This window comes from Thermobia domestica, chromosome 7, assembly GCF_964235325.1.
Source record: "Thermobia domestica chromosome 7, izTheDome1.hap1.1, whole genome shotgun sequence".
NCBI classification, from domain to species: Eukaryota; Metazoa; Arthropoda; class Insecta; order Zygentoma; family Lepismatidae; genus Thermobia; species Thermobia domestica.
In genome coordinates this window covers 136,180,545-136,200,852 of record NC_137460.1, presented here as the reverse complement: position 1 = coordinate 136,200,852, position 20,308 = coordinate 136,180,545, and the positions used below count along the sequence as shown (strand labels likewise).

The following is a 20,308-nucleotide window of genomic DNA, read 5'->3' as shown; positions in this document are numbered from 1 at the left end:
TTGCATCTGATACGAAAAGATTTAGTTTCTCTGCCCTTATTCCTAGGGCACATTTGACATCGTGCTTGCTACGGAAGACTAGATTTTGAACCGATTACAGGTTCTTCTTGAATACCAAGGATATTTGTGATACCAGTAGACAAATTAGTGGGAAGATTCTTCTTGAAGCACTCCAGTATGTAGGGTCTAGCTAACTGCATCCCCAGTTCTTTTAGAAACTCCGAACAGGTAGTTAAGAACTTCATCTAGGACTTTTTCTCCCTAATATAGAGGATCTCCTTATAGCTGGGTCATTTTCGATGTTACCCTCCGTGCCACTCGTGTCAGTTGGATTGATTTCAACATCGACTTCAGATTGTACTTCAATATTGTCATTGGACTCACTGAAATTACCTTCAGAATCATAATCTTCTTCTAGTGTTTAGTACAAAGTCTGTAAACTTGCTTGAATCTGCATTCACTTTCTCCATCATGCAATTAAACAAATATGCAGGCAAAGTATCTAAAACGAATTTCGTCAAAAATTGACTTTCACGTACGCAAATACACAGGTGGGGTGCGGCAGAACCCCACTCCTTGAATATATTCTCTTCTGAAATGAGACAATTTACTTCACACCCATCACCGTGAATGTCACGTTCCAAGATTAGAATACACGGAAGCACCAATCAATGTGCCTGAGAACAGCGCCACGGTGACGATAAATATAACGTCTGGGGTGCTCCAGCAACCCCGTGTGTATTCCAGGGTTAAAATCATGCATCGTAATAATGCAAATATCACATGAAACGTCACTGTATTACCTGTAAGATAGTGTTTACTTCGTATATTTACTAATCTTCGTTTGTGAGATACTCCATTTCTTGTAAATACTGATTTTCCTACAATTCGGTGCATAATTTATCATGTTGGAAACAGGTCTTCCGTGGCTAAAATGAAAGAATGTGACATTTAATGTTATACCGTTGTTTACCAAAGACACATACTATCGTATATATATATATATATATATATATATATATATATATATATATATATATATATATGCAAAACATCAAAATTTAAAAATAATGGTTATGCAACCAGTATGAAGTGGTTTCCGATGTATTGGCCAGTGTAAGAATTTTATTTCTACTGTATATAAAGTAAGGAGTACGACTACGTCAGCTACTTAGCACTATTATCTTCAAAGAACTACATAAATAAGTTTTTCAGTAGTATTTCAATAATTACATAACCTACCACATATTTTTTCAAGATCTTTCGAGTATCTTCAATTTTATTTGGATTGCATGGGTTTTACGGCTTGTCCATGTTTTACGGCTTGTTTGTTTGATCTTACGTACAGCATTAAAACGCACAATAAGGCAAAATAGCTGGCACGTTTTCGCGCAATATTTCTTCGCGAATGGTTACTTGGTAGGCGACGTTGTTGCCTTCGTATATGTTTGTTCTTTCGAAAATTTAAGGTAAGTATACGCTGGACTATAAAAATATTAGGTTGGTATACGCCGTATACTTCCCTTGTATGGCTCAATACATCCCTATTTAAAAACAATTGTCTAGCAACCTTCGAATGTTTCATTCAGTTTTGTTTCTCTATGAATCGATAAAATACACATACAAATAAATTGCATGCCAGTTGCAATTTCAATATATAAAGGTATTAATGAACTATACCGACAAACTATAAGAGGTGATTCCTGACATCAAAATAAGAGAAAAAGTTCATATATTAGTAATACTATAATGTGACTTATAGTACATTAGAGAAGTTTATGTGGGTGGAAACACTAGGAAGTAATATATCCCTTAGTATTCAATTGCATCTCCACAAATTTAGGTTTTACTCTCAAATTTCAAAATCCTTGGTAAGTAATTGAGCCATTTTTAACAAGACCATCTTTTTGAGACGACAGATTTTAACTGAAAATATTAGGAGTTGCCATAAATAGATTTTCACTTTATATCCCATATTGAGTAGACTTCTTTAAATAAAAAGAAAAGTATGAACATTAAATATACGTTATTTATTTTAAATATGAATACAAATATATAAAACACACATTAATATATATAAAATTATATTTATACATAGTATTGTGTATCGATTACGAAGGTCCTCGTAATAAATTTTTATAAATATGAGTTGAATGATCGACTCGCCATCGCAAAGCAGCGTAACTTAATACTCTATAGAACACAACATTGGCACACAAGCCTATGATTTGTGTCCAGTAGTCAGTATCTCTGAGACCAAGAAGTTTGAGGGCGAAAGAAGGATATTGAAATTTACAATACTCTTCCTCATAACAATCCATTGGGCCACGGCCATCGTAGATGGAATTTGTAAGTCCAACTAATCCTAGTCGAACAAAACTCAACTGCATAATTGTTTTCCAGGTACTGTTCAGCAGGTGGTTGAAATCTATTCCATAGAGAGCCATTATAAGCAAAGGTAAATGTAATACTGATGCTACCAGGCACGCATTCTGTAAAACGAGAGAAAAAAAAGTAAATGTTTAACATGAAAAACAATTTTCATACAAAGTTCAAATTGCTTACATGGATGTAGATGTGAATAAAATTGATACAATTCATATTAGAAATAAAGTAGAAGGAATAAAATACATGCACATGCACACACACACACACACACACACACACACATTATATATATATATATATATATATATATATATATATATATATATATATATATATATATATATATATATATACAATAAAAGTTCTATGCCCTGACCCCAGGGTATGGTTTCGATGTATTTTGTTACGAGGAATCCAACTTTCGAAACCCCAGGACGATTGACCGTACTTTCTTTTTATGGGGGAAAAATTTGATCGATTTTGGATGAGAAGACAAGTTTTTCGCCCAAAAAACAAAATTAACACGGTCAATCGCCCTAAGGTTTCGAAATTTGGATTCTGTGGTCCGCTGAATATAACTTTTTTTGTATGGGTGTTACATATATCCTCCTTATCCAAAATTGTTCAACAGTTTCGCTCATAACAAAAAAATGACATGGTCAAATATCCTGGGGTTTTCAAAATTTAGATTCTGTGTAACAAAATACATTGAACCCATACCCTGGGGTCCGCTGCACAACTTTTTTTTCCTTTTTGTATGGGTGTGTTACATATATTCTCCTTATCCAAAATTGCTCAACATTTTCGCTCATAACAAAAAAAAAAAAAATGACATGGTCATTCATCCTGGGGTTTTCAAAATTTGGATTCTGTGTAACAAACTACATTGAATCCATACACTGGGGGTCGGTGTACAGAACTTTTTTTTTTTTTTTTTTTTTTTTTGTATGTTGCTTCTAATTGGTTCCGCTTAATTTTCGAATAATCACTGTGTCCACGAAATAGTTTTTTGGGAAAAAGTGTGGGATATGATTATTTTTTTAATTAATAAAAACAAAAGAGACAGAGAGAGAGAGTAAATTTATCTTTTAAATAAAAGCTGGGATTAGTTTTTATTTTAAGAATTTTTACAGTACAATTAAGTAGTAAGACCGCATAATTTTATGTTTTATTTAATGTTAATTATTAAGCCAGACATATATAAGTGTAATATATTGATCATTTCTCGCACTTGTAAGAAAAATGTGTCACATGATTTCTATTTATATATACCAAATACGCTCGAGTAATATCCGCGCTCACGTAATGCTCACAAAATGACTCGCATAATGTCCGCACCTTAAAAATCAGTGATTTCTTCTACTTGACTTACAACATAAGTTACAGATATTTTTATTTTTATTCTTGTTATATACTTTCAAATATCTAGGATCAGTATTGACAGACCACTTCACGAATAAATTAAGTGTCGACCCAAAGCAGGGAATTCGTGTTATTATTCAGTTCAAAATCTTTTGTCGTCGCGAATTCTGTTGAGGAATTTGAATCTTGAAATATATAAAACAATAATCATTCCTGTTGTAATATATGGTTGTAAAACATAGTCGCTTACTCTGAGGGAAGAACACAGACTGAAAGTATTTGAGAATAAAATCCTGAGACGAATATTCGGACCCAAAAGGAACGGGAATGGAGAATGGCGGAAACTTCATCACGAAGAACTATAATTTATACGGTTTGCCAAACATTGTTAGGGTCATCAAGTCTAGAAAGCTCAGGTAGGCACGTGTTGTGGCCAGAGGAGAAGAAAGTAGGAACGATTTCAAAGTTTTTACTGGAAATCCAACCGGAAAACGTCCTAGGAAGACTTAGGCGCAGTACAAAATAGAAACTGGATCCGGTTGGCTAAGCACGAAAGTTAATGGAGAACTTTTGTGAATGTGACATTGAACCTTTAGGTTCCATAAGCCATAGAGTTAATTAGTTATATAACAACACTTTTATTCCTCTTTATTCATAATGGAGAGTGATTTTTCTTGTATAAAAGAAAGAAAAAAAAAACGAATCGTGTACAGATTTTAAAAATTGTTTATTGATTTTAAACAACCATAATTTAGTTGTACTAATCCTCATTTGATTTTCATTCAATTAATTACCGGTATTATATAGGAAATTCGAAATACAGTTTATATCGAAAATCAACGATGGAAAAGTATGCGTCTTTTGAATGACCCGGGTAAAGTACATATTTGCATTTTGGCGTCGCAATTTTAGTAAAAATGAAATGCGCACATTACACGAGCGTACGTGGTATTTATTTCAAATCATCTGCACACGTCACTATTGTCAGGTTATTAATACAAATTAACCTGCAATACTGACGCAACTAGGAATGGAGATAGATGATTTTGAAATAGTTGTGAGTTTCGGTATATTTTTTCTTTGAAATGAAAATTTTCTGCTATGATTTTTATTCTGGAAACAATATAACTATATCTCTCGTCATTTTATTAAAAAAATTACCCGTTGATAGACACAATGGTTGTCTATAAATTAAGTTACAATGAAAAAATGTAAAATTGGTGTACCAAAAAAAAAAAATTATACAATTTCTGAAACCCTATTTCATGTCAGGAATCAACCAAATCTGAGTTCAGCTTGATGAAGTTAAAGACAATGTAAAGAAATTTGTGTGCTACGTAACAAAATATTTATTTATGTTTGTATACAACATATTGCATTTATAATTTAAATCGTTAAATAGTGCTGTGAGTTCCGGTATATTCGCAGTGAATAAGTACACAATAATTAAAGTTACGCAAAAATGTACAGACAATATTAAAAATAAAAATATTACAATACTGTAACTATTAGGTATTCAGATTCGCAATCAATGTTTTCTTTTATATTGTTGCATCTGATTAGTTTTACTGATTTTATTTGCTATTGTTATCATCCTTGAGATTCAGTACAAGGTTTTGTAATATATGTAAATGTTTAGTTTAGGATTTTAAGAAAAGCGAAACATGTTTTGCTTTCCTTAAAATCCTAAACTTATCTTCTCCATCTACTAATCCCTGCCCGATTACTGTTCGTCGTAAAGCTAAAAAAAAAAAAAAAAAAAAAAAAAAAAAAAAAAAAACACCTAGGTAGGACCTCCTACAACATAAAATTTTAAAAAAATAATGTTTTTATCAAGCATCAGAAAATTCTAATATAAGCAAGATGGCGTCCAGTAGCAATGATGTGAGTACTTGTGCTTCTGTAAAAGTTGAAATATGATGAATATTGTGCAAAGTGCAAAAGAATTGTGAAAAATGGAATTTTGTGTGACTCCTGTGACAGATGGATGCATTTTAAGTGTGGTAAAATAGAAAATGAACATAGAATTAATGAAGATTTAGAGTGGTTCTGTCCAACATGTGAACAACATAGCGGACCAATGAACATGAATTCATCTGATGATTATTCCGGTAACTTGCTAGAAATCATAAATATTCTAATACAGGAAGATATGAGGTTATTGAAATCATAAAACGAAGATTTAATAAAAAGTGTGAAGGTATTAGAATCAAATGTTGATGCAAACAAAACTTCACACTATGAATAGACAAGAGTATGTTATAATAGACATAAGCCGAGATATAATCAACCTAAGCCAGTACTAGCTAGCCCAGTAGAGTGTGCGAATAAATTCAGTGTTTTAGCGAATTTTGAAAGTGAAACTCTGGACAATCCAAAATCAGTGAATATTAGTAGCAAAACTGTAGATAGTTTGAGATCAATGAACAAGAAGAAAAGAAATTTCATAAACGCGAAGGGTAGTGCAAAGATGAATATGATTAGTGCAAGGACAACTCCTAAGACACAGCCTAAGGTGCTCATATATGCTGACAGTCATGGTAGGGGATTGGTTGAAAAAGTGAACCAAGATTTGAAACACGATATAATAGTAGAAGGATTTGTTAAGCCTAGAGCTAAAAGCGTGGATATATTATCCAGTGTTAATAGTCAAACAGTAAACAAGGAGGGTAACTATATTGTGATATTAAGTGGAGCTAACGATGTGGCTTGTAATGAGGGAAGTGAAGTCGTGAAAAGAATTAAGTGTAAGCTTTCTGAACTAAACCATTGTAAGGTAATTGTAAGCAACATTCCACATAGGTATGATCTTACTGAAGAATCGTGTGTGAACAAAGCAATTCAAAATAATAATGTAAAATTAAAGAATTTGTGTAACCGCTTCCAAAATGTCGAAATTCTGGATGCAAATAAATTAAGTAGGGAGATGTACACGAAACATGGCATGCATTTCAACTAACGAGGGAAAAGAATATTGAGCAACATGATTTGTGAAATAATTGATAGGAATCTTTATGGCAAATCTAAATTTAAGGTAGCAATACGAATGCCATGGTTAGTTCAGGGAAACTGAACACACCCGACTCCATGAATACACTGAATACTATGTGGGGTCGGGTAAAAACCTCAAGTCTAACGAAGAGTGTTGAACTGAATGAAGTGACTTAATAGATGTGAAAAACAATCGCAACTTTTTTTCAAAATTGTAATAATCATATAGAGAGGCAAAATTTATTACTATTTCATTTAAATTTGCAATCAATAAGGAACAAACTAGCCGAACTTGAGTTATTTTAGGTATTCTTCCTTGTGATATTTTATGTGTCAACGAACATTGGCTAACAAGTGATGAAATTTACATGTATACGCCAACATGTTACACGTTAGCTACTATTTTCTGTAGGGATAAAACATTACATGGTGGCGTAGGCATTTATGTAAAAAATGGTATAGGTATTGAATACTCTGTTCTTGACTTAACTTATTTTCGCATAGAACAACATTTTGAGGTAGCTGGTGTGTTACTTAAACCTAACAGAGTAATAGTTATTACGTTGTATCGGACACCGAATTCAGATATGCATATTTTTCTTAGTGGTTGGGAGAAATTAAACAGCTATCTTAATAAATACAAAAATCATACAACATTCTATGTTGGCGATATAAATGTTAACGTCTTTATTAGTACACCCATTAAAGCACTACTATGTGATGTTCGTAGGTCCCATAACTTTTATTATAATAATGATCAGCCCACAAGCAACTTTGAATGTTTAGATAATGTTTTTAATAATGAAAACAAAACTAGCCTGTTACGTGGTACTGTACAATCTTTGTTGTCTGACCATGAAGGTGTATGGCTATTGTTCCCTGTGATGTCACATATGAACGCTACCTATCCAGTAATTAAACGATTCAGATTGTTAGGTGAACTTAATATTCAAAATCTGAGATCTACATTAGGGAATCTTAATTGGGAAAATTTAATTTCTGAATGTGCCAATGTTTCCGAAGCTTTCCATAAGTTTATCAATACTTTGATTCTGTATTTAAATGAATATTTTCAGAAAAGATTAAGAGGTATATCATCTACGGAAGCAAACATTCACAAACAGTTCCAAATTGATACACGCCACATCTTAGATCTCAGCGGGATAGACTAATCATATTGTATAATATTGCTAATATAACAGGGTTATCTAGAGATAAAGAGAGATTTAAAATTGCTAAAAAGATATACAGAAAAGAGATTAAAGCAGCAAAAATTACTGCAAACGAATATTGGATAAATAATTCAAAAAACAAGTGTGCAGTGGCTTGGTCTATAATCAATAAGGAAACCAGAAAATGCAATATTAAAGACCCCATACCAATATCCGCCAATGAATTCAATGAACATTTTGTAAATAACATAAGGAAATTAAGTGATAAGTCAAAAAGTGAAGACTTTTCTTCTGAAAACCAAATCTATAATTTTAGTAGTTTATTAGCACAGCAAAACCTAAATAACGTTAACTCGAATTTTCAGTGGACTAGAATAAATACCAGGACTGTTTTACAAATTGTTAACAAATTAAAATCTTCAAACAGTGAAGATCTTTATGGGTTTTCTAATAATTTGTTTCGAAAAATAATTGATGTTATAATTGATCCTTTGGTTTACTTATTCAATTGGATACTGTTAGATGAAATCTTTCCTGACTGCCTTAAAATGACAGTTACAGTACCTATACATAAGAAAAATGATAAAAGTGATCCTAATAACTACCGTCCTATATCATTAGTCCCAATTATTTCAAAAGTTTTTGAACAATGCATCAAAAGTCAATTATCAATGTATTTTGAACAAAATAAAATATTCCACAGTTCGCAATTTGGATTCAGATCTGGCCTTTCCACGATTAAGGCCGTAGAAAACGTAGTATCACACATATTAGATAGCTTCGAAAATAATTTAAATACGTGTGCAACATTGATAGATCTAAGTAAAGCATTCGATACGGTGTCACATCATATATTGGTTGAAAAATTATATATGGGTATTCGGGGAACTGAGTTGTCATTGATTAAGTCCTATCTTAGTAATAGACGTCAATCTGTCCGTATTATTAACGAAAGATCAACATTTTTGGATGTAACAGCAGGGGTACCTCAGGGTAGTGTGTTAGGACTATCTATAAGGACTTTTTCTTATCTATATAAATGATTTCCCGAGTATCCTACCTTGTAAATCTGTATTATATGCTGACGACACAACTCTTCTAAATACGAGTAAGAATTTAGTAAGTGTTAAAACTAAAAGCAATGAAATGCTTGAAATATCATCTATATGGTTAAAGCATAATAAACTTTATATAAATGAATCTAAAACAGAGACTATACATTTTTCTCTTAGTAATCATATGACTGAGGTAGATATGCACCATTCCGTAAAACTACTGGAAATCCATCTAGATCCGAAATTAAACTGGAGTGTACTGAAAATTTATGCAGAAAATTATCTAGAGTGCTATTTTTATTGCGTAAACTGAAAACAACAGTTACAGAAACAATGCTTCTTGCAGCATACGATGCCTTTTTTCATTCTCATCTACAGTATGACATAATATTGTGGGGAAATTCACCAGGTGCCCAGACTGTCTTTAAATGGCAGAAAAAAGCCATAAGAGCAATAAAAGGTTTAACTGATGGTGTATCGTGTAGACAATATTTTACGGATTTACAAATTATGACAGTTCCCTCTCTATATATTTATAGTTGTCTTATGTACGTTAAAGAAAATGAGAGCAGTTTAGGTTATCGTAATAATATCCATTCATATAATACTAGACATAAAGATGACTTAAATACGCCTTATATTGGGCTAAGTATAACATAAAGAAGTTATAAATATACAGGAATGAAACTATATAATACATTGCCAGTGCATATACGAATGATGTGTGATAATGATTTCAAAAAATATTGTAAATCTTTTCTTGTAAGTAATTCTATTTATAGTATCAACGAATTTGAAGACAAGTGTAAATTGTAACTTTTTTTTCTTTCTTTGTTTGTATATATTTATTTATATGCTGACAATGTCTATTGCAACAAATGTTGTTTAATGACAATAAATATTCTATTTTATTCTATTCTATTCTACTTATTTATAAAAGGAAGCATTTTTTTTTCGGTCGCTGGAATTTACAACAAAGTCGCTTGGCACGTGGGTTTTGTTAAGTGATAAAAATACTGGATAAAATAAGTTAAGTACATTGTTGCGAAAAATTATTTTGTCAACATATTTACTAGATAATTTCCTTCTTTAACATAAATAACATCGGTGTTTTCTTCGTATTCGAATTTCACTTAAGAATATTCACTTAAGTGAAAATGGTCAATATTGTTCATTAGTAACTACACTGTAAAAAAAAAAAAAAATGAGGTGTTGAAACAACACAAAATAACTACCACTTTAGCGTGTTACTTGTGTGTCAATTCAGCACAAAGACATCGCCTTCCGAGCATATCAAAAATAACTAGTTACTACCTGGGAGAATTTGCATTGGTATTTATCGTTTAATATGAGCAAAGCTTTACAAAATATCTTTGGCACTTCTACCAAGTAATGAATACTGTTCTATGTTTTCAGTAATCGGTCACAATAATATTGTCGTAAACCTGTGATTCGTCTGACAACAGTTACATAGGCAACAGTTTTGCCATCTTATGTTCATATATGCTAAGACACAAGAATAACAGATAAAGAAAACAGATGGAAGCACAGCTATCTGTGTAACTGTAGTCAGATTATTCACAGGTTTACAACAATATTATTGTGACCGATTACTGAAAACATAGAACATTATTCGTTACTTGGCAGAAGTGCCAAAGATATTTCGCAAAGCTTTGCTCATATTAAACGCTAAATACCAATGCAAATTCTCTCAGGTAGTAACTAGTTATTTTTGATATGCTCGGAAAGCGATGTCTTTGTGCTGAATTGACACACAAGTAACACGTTACAGCGGTAGTCATTTTGTGTTATTTCAACACCTCATTTTTTGCTGTGTACCATAGAGCTGATAGAATGTAAACTATTCTTTCAATTACAAAATTCAGAGAAAAGTCTTCTGATTCTTTACAAAAACAATTAATTACTCGAAGGTTGGAGCAAACATTCTTTGTAAAAATACTCACTTAGGTAAATACTCAAATCTCTGTAGTTCATCTGACTAGGTTAAGTTGTAAGCATCTTTAAAATAACCTTTACTATTTAGGATTAATTTATTTGTCTGTTCTCTAATCCGAACAAAAGTATATTTTCTTTTAAAAGTAAATTAATTTTTCACACGTACTAGGTTATGAAATAGGGTTGGAAATGCACAGCAAAATTGAAAGTAAGATTTTTTTTTTAATTTTATACAGTTATAAAAATATTATTTTACTTACCACACTATTTAATAATGCTCCTATAATCCAACCAAATCCTTCAGAACAAAAAGCAACAAGGATGCATACCAAACAGAAACGAGAAAATCTGTCCAAATCACTTGGTTGACTAGTCAGGAAGTAATTCAAGGATATAAATATTAAGTCGAGAACAATCTGAAAAACAAATTAAAATGTATAATGCTATTGTTGTTTACAAATAATTAATTTCTTACCATATGGTGACTGTAATATACAACATTTCATTTAAAAAGAAAAAAAAAACAGAGCTTTAAATCAGATAAGTGATAATCTTATATATAGTTTTTCTTTTATTATTTTATGAATTGTGTCTTTAAGTCATGAATCATCTGTTGTTTTTCTTCCTTTTCTTTCATTATTTTGCGCTTCCATTTTGTAAATACTTCCAATAGTTAATTATTTCGTATATAGATCCATGTGCATTGTTTTGGATACAAATTAAACTTGATGATATCAGCTACACTGCAGTGATTTCCTATATCTGTTATGGACAACCAAATAATCAATCATTTTTTCCTCTCCAACTTTTAACGTGAATAGCATACATGTAAAGGAAGCAGATCAATCATGAATCTCGTGAAATAACAAAGAAAATAATGCGATTCTTCAACAGATGCAATACACCATAATGCAGAATTTTTCTTTTTAAGTAGTTACAATCCAATGGCTGCTTTTTACAGACACATTACAATTAAATATAAAATAAATGGAGGAAGTGGTTTTACACATTTATTTTGTTTACAAGAAAATAAATAATACCTGTACATACAAGATAATACTTACAGAAGATCTATGATCGAGTTCCTTCGTGCCTATATAGTTAGAATAGTATCTTCGTTGCGAAAAGCCCAGGTTCGATTCCCAGCAGGAGTTCCTGTGGTTTGAATTACATGCTAAGTTGTAAATTAACGTCTCATATAGCCTCGATGCTAAAAATGACGCTGATCTCCAATCCAAAGATCTATTGTAGTGAAAAATATTCCCTTCAACACAATATGTATGTGATAAATTGAAAAGCTTGCAAAAGTTTACATATTTACTATTAAAAGAGAAAATAACACTATAGCAGCGGCAGTTGTTGCTGTCGACATTAATACTACTCGTATTGTTGATGTATTAATCTTCGAAAACTGCAAGAAAAGGTATACCACAAAGCGAGGAAAGAATGTAGATTTTTAGGTGAAAATACCAGAGGGACAGTTATCCTCATTAAGCATTAATTTTCATCTTAAAATGAAGTTAAATATTTATTCCCGAGGTCTTGTTATTGAGGGTTGAATACATAGCAACATCAAGTTGTTTATCTTACTTAAATCGAATCTTGTTGATCGTGAAGATTTTATTGCTTAAATAAAAAAGGTTTTCCCGACATATCACCAAATATATTTTTAAATGATTTCGAATGTCACATCTAATAAGTATTTTACAATATCAAACCTGTCCCTATATGCTAATTGATTTTTAAAAGGTACAATTGTTGACGATGTATTAATCTTCGAAAACTACAAGAAAAGTTATACCAATCAGCGGAAAAAAAGTGCATTGTGGGTAAAAATATCAGAGGAATCACTACCGTCATACCGTGTTTTGTATACTATTTTGTAATATATTTTTCTTCAGAAGAGTTAATCAATCCTAAGCGTAATAAAGCGTCATTATAAGAAGAAACTTTATCGAAGAAGGTATGAATCTGAACCAAAGGTACATGGCTACAATATTTTAGGATATTTAAGATGGGAAACTAATCATAGTGACTGTTACCGAAAAGGGTTTGATCTCTCTCTTTATATATATGTCTGAGAGAGAAAACTTTGAACTAAGAAAATGAGATAAGAACTGCAATTTCTGAGTTTCTAATGTAAAAATAGTGAATATAGTGATAAAATGTTTGAACTTAAGAGTTGTAAGATTGTTTAAAAAAATATCATTTCTTAGCTTATTAATTTATTTCAGTATTACGTATTTCAATTGAGCCCTACAGTTTAATAGATTATAGTTCCTTCACCTTTCTCAAATCAGTTTCTAATTTTATTTGCGATGAAAACTATAATATAACTCAAGATTTGTCACATCAGTAACAATAGTATTGGAACTTAAAACTTACAAAATATCACTTTCAAAAATCATTAATTTACCTTGCCTTGGCTATGACAACAGATGAAGTCTAATTTTTCCAAAATATAGCTCTTTGTGGAGACACGGTAATAATGAATTGAAACAATGCTCAATCGTGTTTGTTCACACCGTTGTAAGCTCCTTCAAAACTTGTTTTAAGGCAAATACCATACAATTTTACATCAACAAAGAAGTGAATAGCAACTTTTTTTTATCTACAAAAGATAGGCCTACTTGTTATTTAAAATAAAAGAAAATAAATGATCTATGTGAATGGTGAAATGATGATAAACAAAATTCACATTCCCAGCAGGTGAGGCTTGATCCCACGACTGGTATATCTCATCCTTACTCTTCTTCGTCTACTGAACATTCCAGCTCGGAGTAAATAATAGTCCTGAGGAAGTACATTCACTCTGTACGTATAGTTTGAGAAATAATATTAAATTGTATGTAATAATTCAGGTGTTAATTTTAATTATTTATCTATTTGTTTACTTCATTGTCTTTGAGAACTCAATCGCTATTCCATATTATCCTGTAGTCGCAGGAAAAAGAAAATCCATACGTAGAAATAAATGTCTTCCTCTTTTCTTAAAATATTTCATAGTAACAAACCAGAAAATTCCCTGCTGGACGCCCAATTAAATTACATTACAATAACGAAGATTTAGTGCTATTTGTTAGTGTTAAACGATCTTTCTCAGTTTCTATAGATTTACGATGTATCACAAAATACTCAACCCAATATACACAATAAACAATAACTGATCTTGTTATTGTTTATTGTGTATATGTTTGAAATGTCTGAAAAGTTTACAAAACAATATTAATAATGAAATGAAATAAATGTAGATAAGTAAAATGAACATTACCAAACTCGATTATGTGCTTACTTCTTCGGAGAAAATATTTTTGAACTTCTTATATGAATTCAATGGCGACTATATTTGGTAAACTTACATTTTAAAATCAGGTATGTGCAATATATCTTATATATATTTCTATGGAAACATAAATGACATTGTTATGAATAAATAAAATAAGTATTATTAAAAGTATAACGATATTTGTATTATTTTAAACTAACTCGTTCAATAATGATATTGTACTTGATATTGTACTATTATCCACTGATGTAGGGAGTAAAATATAGGTACACATGTCAAAGTATCAAAGGTTTTAGGAAAAGGCTATACGTGCTAGTAGTCAAAATCTCAACGTGAAAAAAGGATATTTTTTATATACAAAACATTGTCTCATATTTATGGTTTCAAAGTATCTTATCTGTCAGCATTTGACATTTTCCGAACTTTGATAATCTAATGTTCCTATGTTTGTTACCACATTGCCGGATTAACTTCAAACAGAAACCTAAGGTGATTTACCTTTTTCTCCATTCTATTATTTAGCCACGAAATTCTATACATCGTTTTCCCTATAACTTTGAAATTTCACTTTGAGATATAGTTTGAGATTTCATTTACTGACAGAATTTCAAACAAGATTAATATGATTCTGTTAAGATAATATGGATATTCTGTATGATCTACAATTCGAAGAGTTATGTAAAGAAAGAACATTATAATAATATCTTTTTATGTGCGTTTATGTTTGAATTTTAGGTAATGGTTTCGTGCTAAGAGAGGTCGAATTCCGAGGCACAATTTCACTTAAACTGTTATGGAAGACATAGTTTAAAGTAAATATGTTAACAGTAGTATCATATATGCAGGATGGACCATTTATCTTGAACGCTCTTCTAATTTTTAAACTAAGAGTGAAAAAAGTGAAATTTTGTACTTCGTAAATATTAACAGAGGGACATTTTTTAAAGATTAACGTCCCACGTTTATGCATCGAGGCTAAGAGAGACGGTGATTATGAGATGGATGATATTGGTTTAATGACGGAAGTGGGAGGAAACGGGGGAACCCAGAGATGTTTGTCACTTCTATGTATACCGTGTTTGTCTACCATCACGAAGCTTACTTGGCGGGAGCTGGGATCGAACTAGGAACACTACGAGCTACAGGTCACTGAGACACCGCGGCCCCCTCTGACATACTCTATAATACCACCAGATTTACAGTGTTCACAATCCAACATAAAGTTGTATTTTTCAACTGGTACTACGTAAGATTATTACATATTACGAATCTACATATCAAACGAAAACTGACAATATCACCTTTATTACTCAACTAAGGATGCTGTAGTAGCACAAACAAATTTTGAATAACTCTACAACAGTAATAACGCAAGTGAGATGGACGGGCCAATTCACATTGAAAATATCTTATTTTCAAATACTATGATCATGAATGACATGTTTCGAATTAATAGTTATAGTTACACACGGGACTGAAATTTGACTTTTTTTTTCAAAATGCTTTGTTTCGAAAAAGTGCTTAAATAAGTATTACATCCAATAGTAACAATTTGATATATCAAACCGTTCCGAAAATAAAAAGAGCATTGGTAAAGTTTGCAATACTGCTAAAAATCATGTATTTGCGAGAACTTGTAATTACAGCTACCAAAATCTTCGCAGTAATATTATACAACTAAGAGAAAGAAACTAAGATCACTTTTAAAAAATCCCATTAATACGGCACCTTTAGCAGTTCAGTAATCACAACCATATTTTTCATATCTTCGAAACGATTTGAGATATCTGACTGCTGTAAACGGCATTGCTATCTCTGAATCGTTTGAAACACCTATCTACCTGATTAAATAGGATACTTATCTAAGCATTTTTTCGAAATAAAACTTTCGAAAAATGTTAAATTTTTAATTCTTCATAAATTTGAAATACGCCATATGATCATAATATATACCACTAAGATACTGTAGATGTGTATTGCCCGTCCGTCCCACTTCTGTTATTATTGCTGTAGAGATCTCCAAAATTTCCATGTTTATGATATTGGACCGCCTTTAGTTTGTAACACTCAATAATAAATGTAGTATTCTAAGTTTCGTTTAATATGTAAATTTGAAATGTGTAATAATCTGATGTAATGTCATTTGAAAAAATATCACTTTATGTTGATTTGGCAACACAGTTAATCTGGTGGTATTGCAGTGTACATAGGACAATATTTGCCCTGTCAGTATTTGTAAAATACAAAACTTCGGCGTTTTTCCTTTATTAGCTTAAAAGTTACAAGTGCGTTTGAACATAAATAGGCACAAAGAATTATTTGAAGGAACACAAACAAAATATTAAGATACTGTAGGAAGAAGAAAAAATGTGTTCTTTTCGACACCAATTGAAATTTGGTGCCTGTTGCACGCCACATTGTTTTTAATGACAGTTCTTGGTACCGGATTGGAAAGTAAATATTTTTATTAGACAATTTTGAAAGTAGATGTTGTAAATGCTGTATATAAAGATTGAAGCAGAAAAAAAAAAGTTCTAATAGATGCAATAGCCAAAGAGTTCTAATAAATGCATTAATCGTATCGATCAGGAAACTATCCTATAGAGTTTTAGTATGGTTAAACAAGTCTCAATTATTGCAAAACCACGCCCAGGAATTCTATCATTCTATTTACTGAATTCTATCATTCTATCTTATTTCTGTATTTTCTGAATTTTTAGAGTTAGAAGCTTTCGACTCTCCCCTGGAGTTTTGGTCACGGAGATTAAAAACAGGAAGAAAAAGAATAGAAACATCAAGGAATAAAAATGGAACGGACTTACCAAGAGAAGAACTGTGTTGTACAAAAAACAAGTTCTTTTTTTTTCTGAAAATTTATTTTTCATTAAAAAAAATAACCTAGACAAGAGATGGTTGAATGACGAATGGGATTCGTTAATTACAAAATGTTCACAGCATTGGCATGACAATAAAAATTATAACATGAGTTGGCAACCTTCCAACAAGGAACAAGAAAAGCGCACATATTGACTCCGCCACATTTTAGTTCTCATCAACCTCATTTGGAGATCGCTGACGCACTTGACAACGTGTTTTTTTGTACAACACAGCCCTTCCCTTGGTAAGTCCGTTCCTTTTTATTTCTTGATGTTTCTATTCTTTTTCTTCCTGTTTCTAACCTCCGTGACCAAGACTCCAGGGGCGAGTCGAAAGCTTGGAGCTTTAAAAACTCAGGAATTACAAAAATCTGTAAGTAGAATGAAAGTCTCAATTATATTCATAACTGATAATAAGTGACACTTCAAAGGAATAATTATATACTTCTATTATATAGTCAAAGGATTAATTAAAGTATGGTTACTAAACTGTGCTCTTGGGTGCATAGTTTAAAACTCAATATTTTATCTTGTAGCTCTAACTTTTATTCTTGTTTAAGTCATTATACTCATAATATTTCAATCCTCTCCGGAGTCATTCTCAAATGCAAAAGTGATGGTAGCCGAAATCTACTTTTTGATTACTTTATTATATCACTTCAAAACCTGTAAATAGAAAAATCGGCACCAATGTTCCGCAAAACACTTCTGGAAATCCCCCACTCCTCAGTACTATTCACCACTCCTCAGTTTTTGCGCAAACAAACTGTTACCTTAATTTCTGTAGTTCGTTAGTGTATACTGGTGTTGTTGCTTAAACCTACTCATGAGGTAGCAAAATAATGGAATAAATTGCACTAACCCTTTTTGCACTTAGAGCACTGAAAACGTCAATCGAGTACATTATTTTTGAACCTACCTTTGTACAATATTCACATTTTATCACTTCTCCTTTGTACCTTTAATTGAACAGTCTCCTGTTGAATTTTAATATTGATACTATTGGCTTTTGTTTTAATATTGTATTAGTTTAATAGTTTAATAAAGTTGCTCTAAATATAATCACTTTTCCATTTTCTTCCCAAAAACTTCTTCGTAAACTACGGCTTCCGCACTGGTTATAAAGATCAATGTTGCCAAATCAATGTTGATGTTTCGTGTGTGAAAAAAAAAAAAATGTTCATTACCTGTTCAAAACTTCAATGTACCTTATTTACATTTCAAAATATGACGATAATAATAATAAAATAAAAAGTACTTATCGTATACAGGGTCCACTTTTTCACTCTTTATGTATTACTGAATTCACACCTACAGTAGAAGCCCGGCTGTTTCCACCTTTCGTTAATATATAAAAAATACATATATTCAGTTGTAGTTAACTATTTTATTACATTGTTCCACTAATGATTTAGGTTCCCACTATCCAAATTCAATTCAGGTCTTCTTGTTCTAATGAAGAAAGATTCGAAAGCATTCCTATCAATGTTGGTTGATCAAGAGTGTAAGACTTCAACTCTGTCTACTTCATGGTCTGTTGTCTGGACAGTACTGATGTGGGAGGGTCTTCACTTCTCGCATCCTTTAGCTTTTCTGTAGTCTTCGTCTTGATACTCCTTTTGGTCATTCCTGTGTAGTGTTTCCTCATCCTTTCTGAAATTCACGGCTAAATGGGAAGAGAAGAACTAAAGAAAAATAGCCAATAATTTTGGTATCAAATTTCCGCTCAAATTTGGGACCGATTTTGAAAATGTGTCTTTTTGCTTACAGAAATCATAGATGTCTTCTGTAGGGTTTTACTCGGCGTTTTCAACTTGTGACAAACACTACATACGAATTACCAATAGGAGTATCAAGATGAAGATTAGAGAACACTTAAAGAATGCGAGAAGTGAAGAGCCTCCCACATCCAGAGATCTTCAAACAACAAACCATGAAGCAGACAAAGTCTGTGTCTTACACAAACAACTAGATATTAATGTTTTCGAATCTTCCGTATTTAGAACAAGAAGACCTGAATTAGATCATTAGTGGAACAATGTAATAAATTAACAGTTAACTACGACTAAGTATAAGTACTTTTTCTTTTATTATTGTTATCATTTTCAAGTGTAAACAATATACATAGAAGTTTCGAACAAGTTGTGAATACATTGTTTTTTCACACATGAAACGAATATCAACATTGACGTGGCAACATTGATCCAAATCATCAGTACGGAAGTTATAGTTTAGAAAGAAATTTTAGGGAAGAAAATGGAGAAGTGTAACGATGTGTTAGAAAAAAAAATCTTCATAGAGCTTCACCTTTGATAACACCAATAGCGGGGTTATAGCGAAACAGATTCTCCGTTTAAAATTTTGACAGTTAGCTTTTGAATACGAAAGTGGGAAAAAATCTGGAGCAGTCAATACAGTTCGTAAAGCCAATTCTATATGTGGATTGATAAGTTGATATACTGGAAATTTAATGTCAAATTCTTAGATTGAAGTTTATGGTGTGTTGAAAAATATATTCAAGTGAAGCCAGTGAATGTTTGACAAAGTAGTGGAAATTGTTTCAGTTATTAGGTACAACGTTTGAATTTTTGAATGGTTATGAATCTAATCGAACATGTTCGTACATGACTTGCTGGAGGTATTCCTGAGCTATGAAATAGGAAGAAAATACATTAATTTGTTAAAATTAGTGAGTTGTTTGTCATTTTAATTAATCACAGTAGAAGTTGATGTTTATATGTCGGATTTATTAATATCTTGGGATTTTTCGAATTGCTATTTAACTATCAAGCAGAAGCCATTGAATATTTACTTAACTTATATGTTAAATGCAACTTTCTATTTTTCCTATTTGTTGTTAAATGTATCACTCTACAGTTTGCTTGTTATAAAGTTAATAGTTAAAATATTGATTATCATTTTCCCCTGAAACTCAATTTTTGGGTAAATTATCACAAGAATATGACTTTCATTCCGAATATTTAACTTATCGTTCTTTAATTCTTAAGATTAGCTCATTTTTATTTGACTGCGTACGTAATTCACTCATTAATTCTGAACTTGAAAAAACTACAGTGTGTGGATGTGCCCGAAGGGTGCATTCTTCCCACATAACGACGACTCCTCTCGAATATCTGAGAGATATAGGAAGACGCCGCGTTACAAAAAGTATTATAATTAGTACAACTATTAAACTAACACAAAATTAAAATGGAAACCAGT

At 31.6% G+C, this 20,308-nt stretch overlaps 1 protein-coding gene across 1 annotated transcript in view; it reads right to left on the bottom strand.

Moving 5' to 3' along the window:
- Positions 1-2,009: 2,009 nt before the first annotated feature.
- Positions 2,010-20,308, bottom strand: part of LOC145690410 (ATP-binding cassette subfamily G member 4-like) — a 271,793-nt gene continuing 253,494 nt past the window's right edge. Inside the window, exons 10-11 of the mRNA XM_081765255.1 lie at positions 11,185-11,340; positions 2,010-2,492 (exon numbers count right to left, since the gene is read on the bottom strand). Coding sequence (XP_081621381.1) covers positions 2,112-2,492; positions 11,185-11,340 — 537 coding nt within the window. The 3' untranslated portion in view covers positions 2,010-2,111. The remainder of the gene's footprint in view (positions 2,493-11,184; positions 11,341-20,308) is intronic.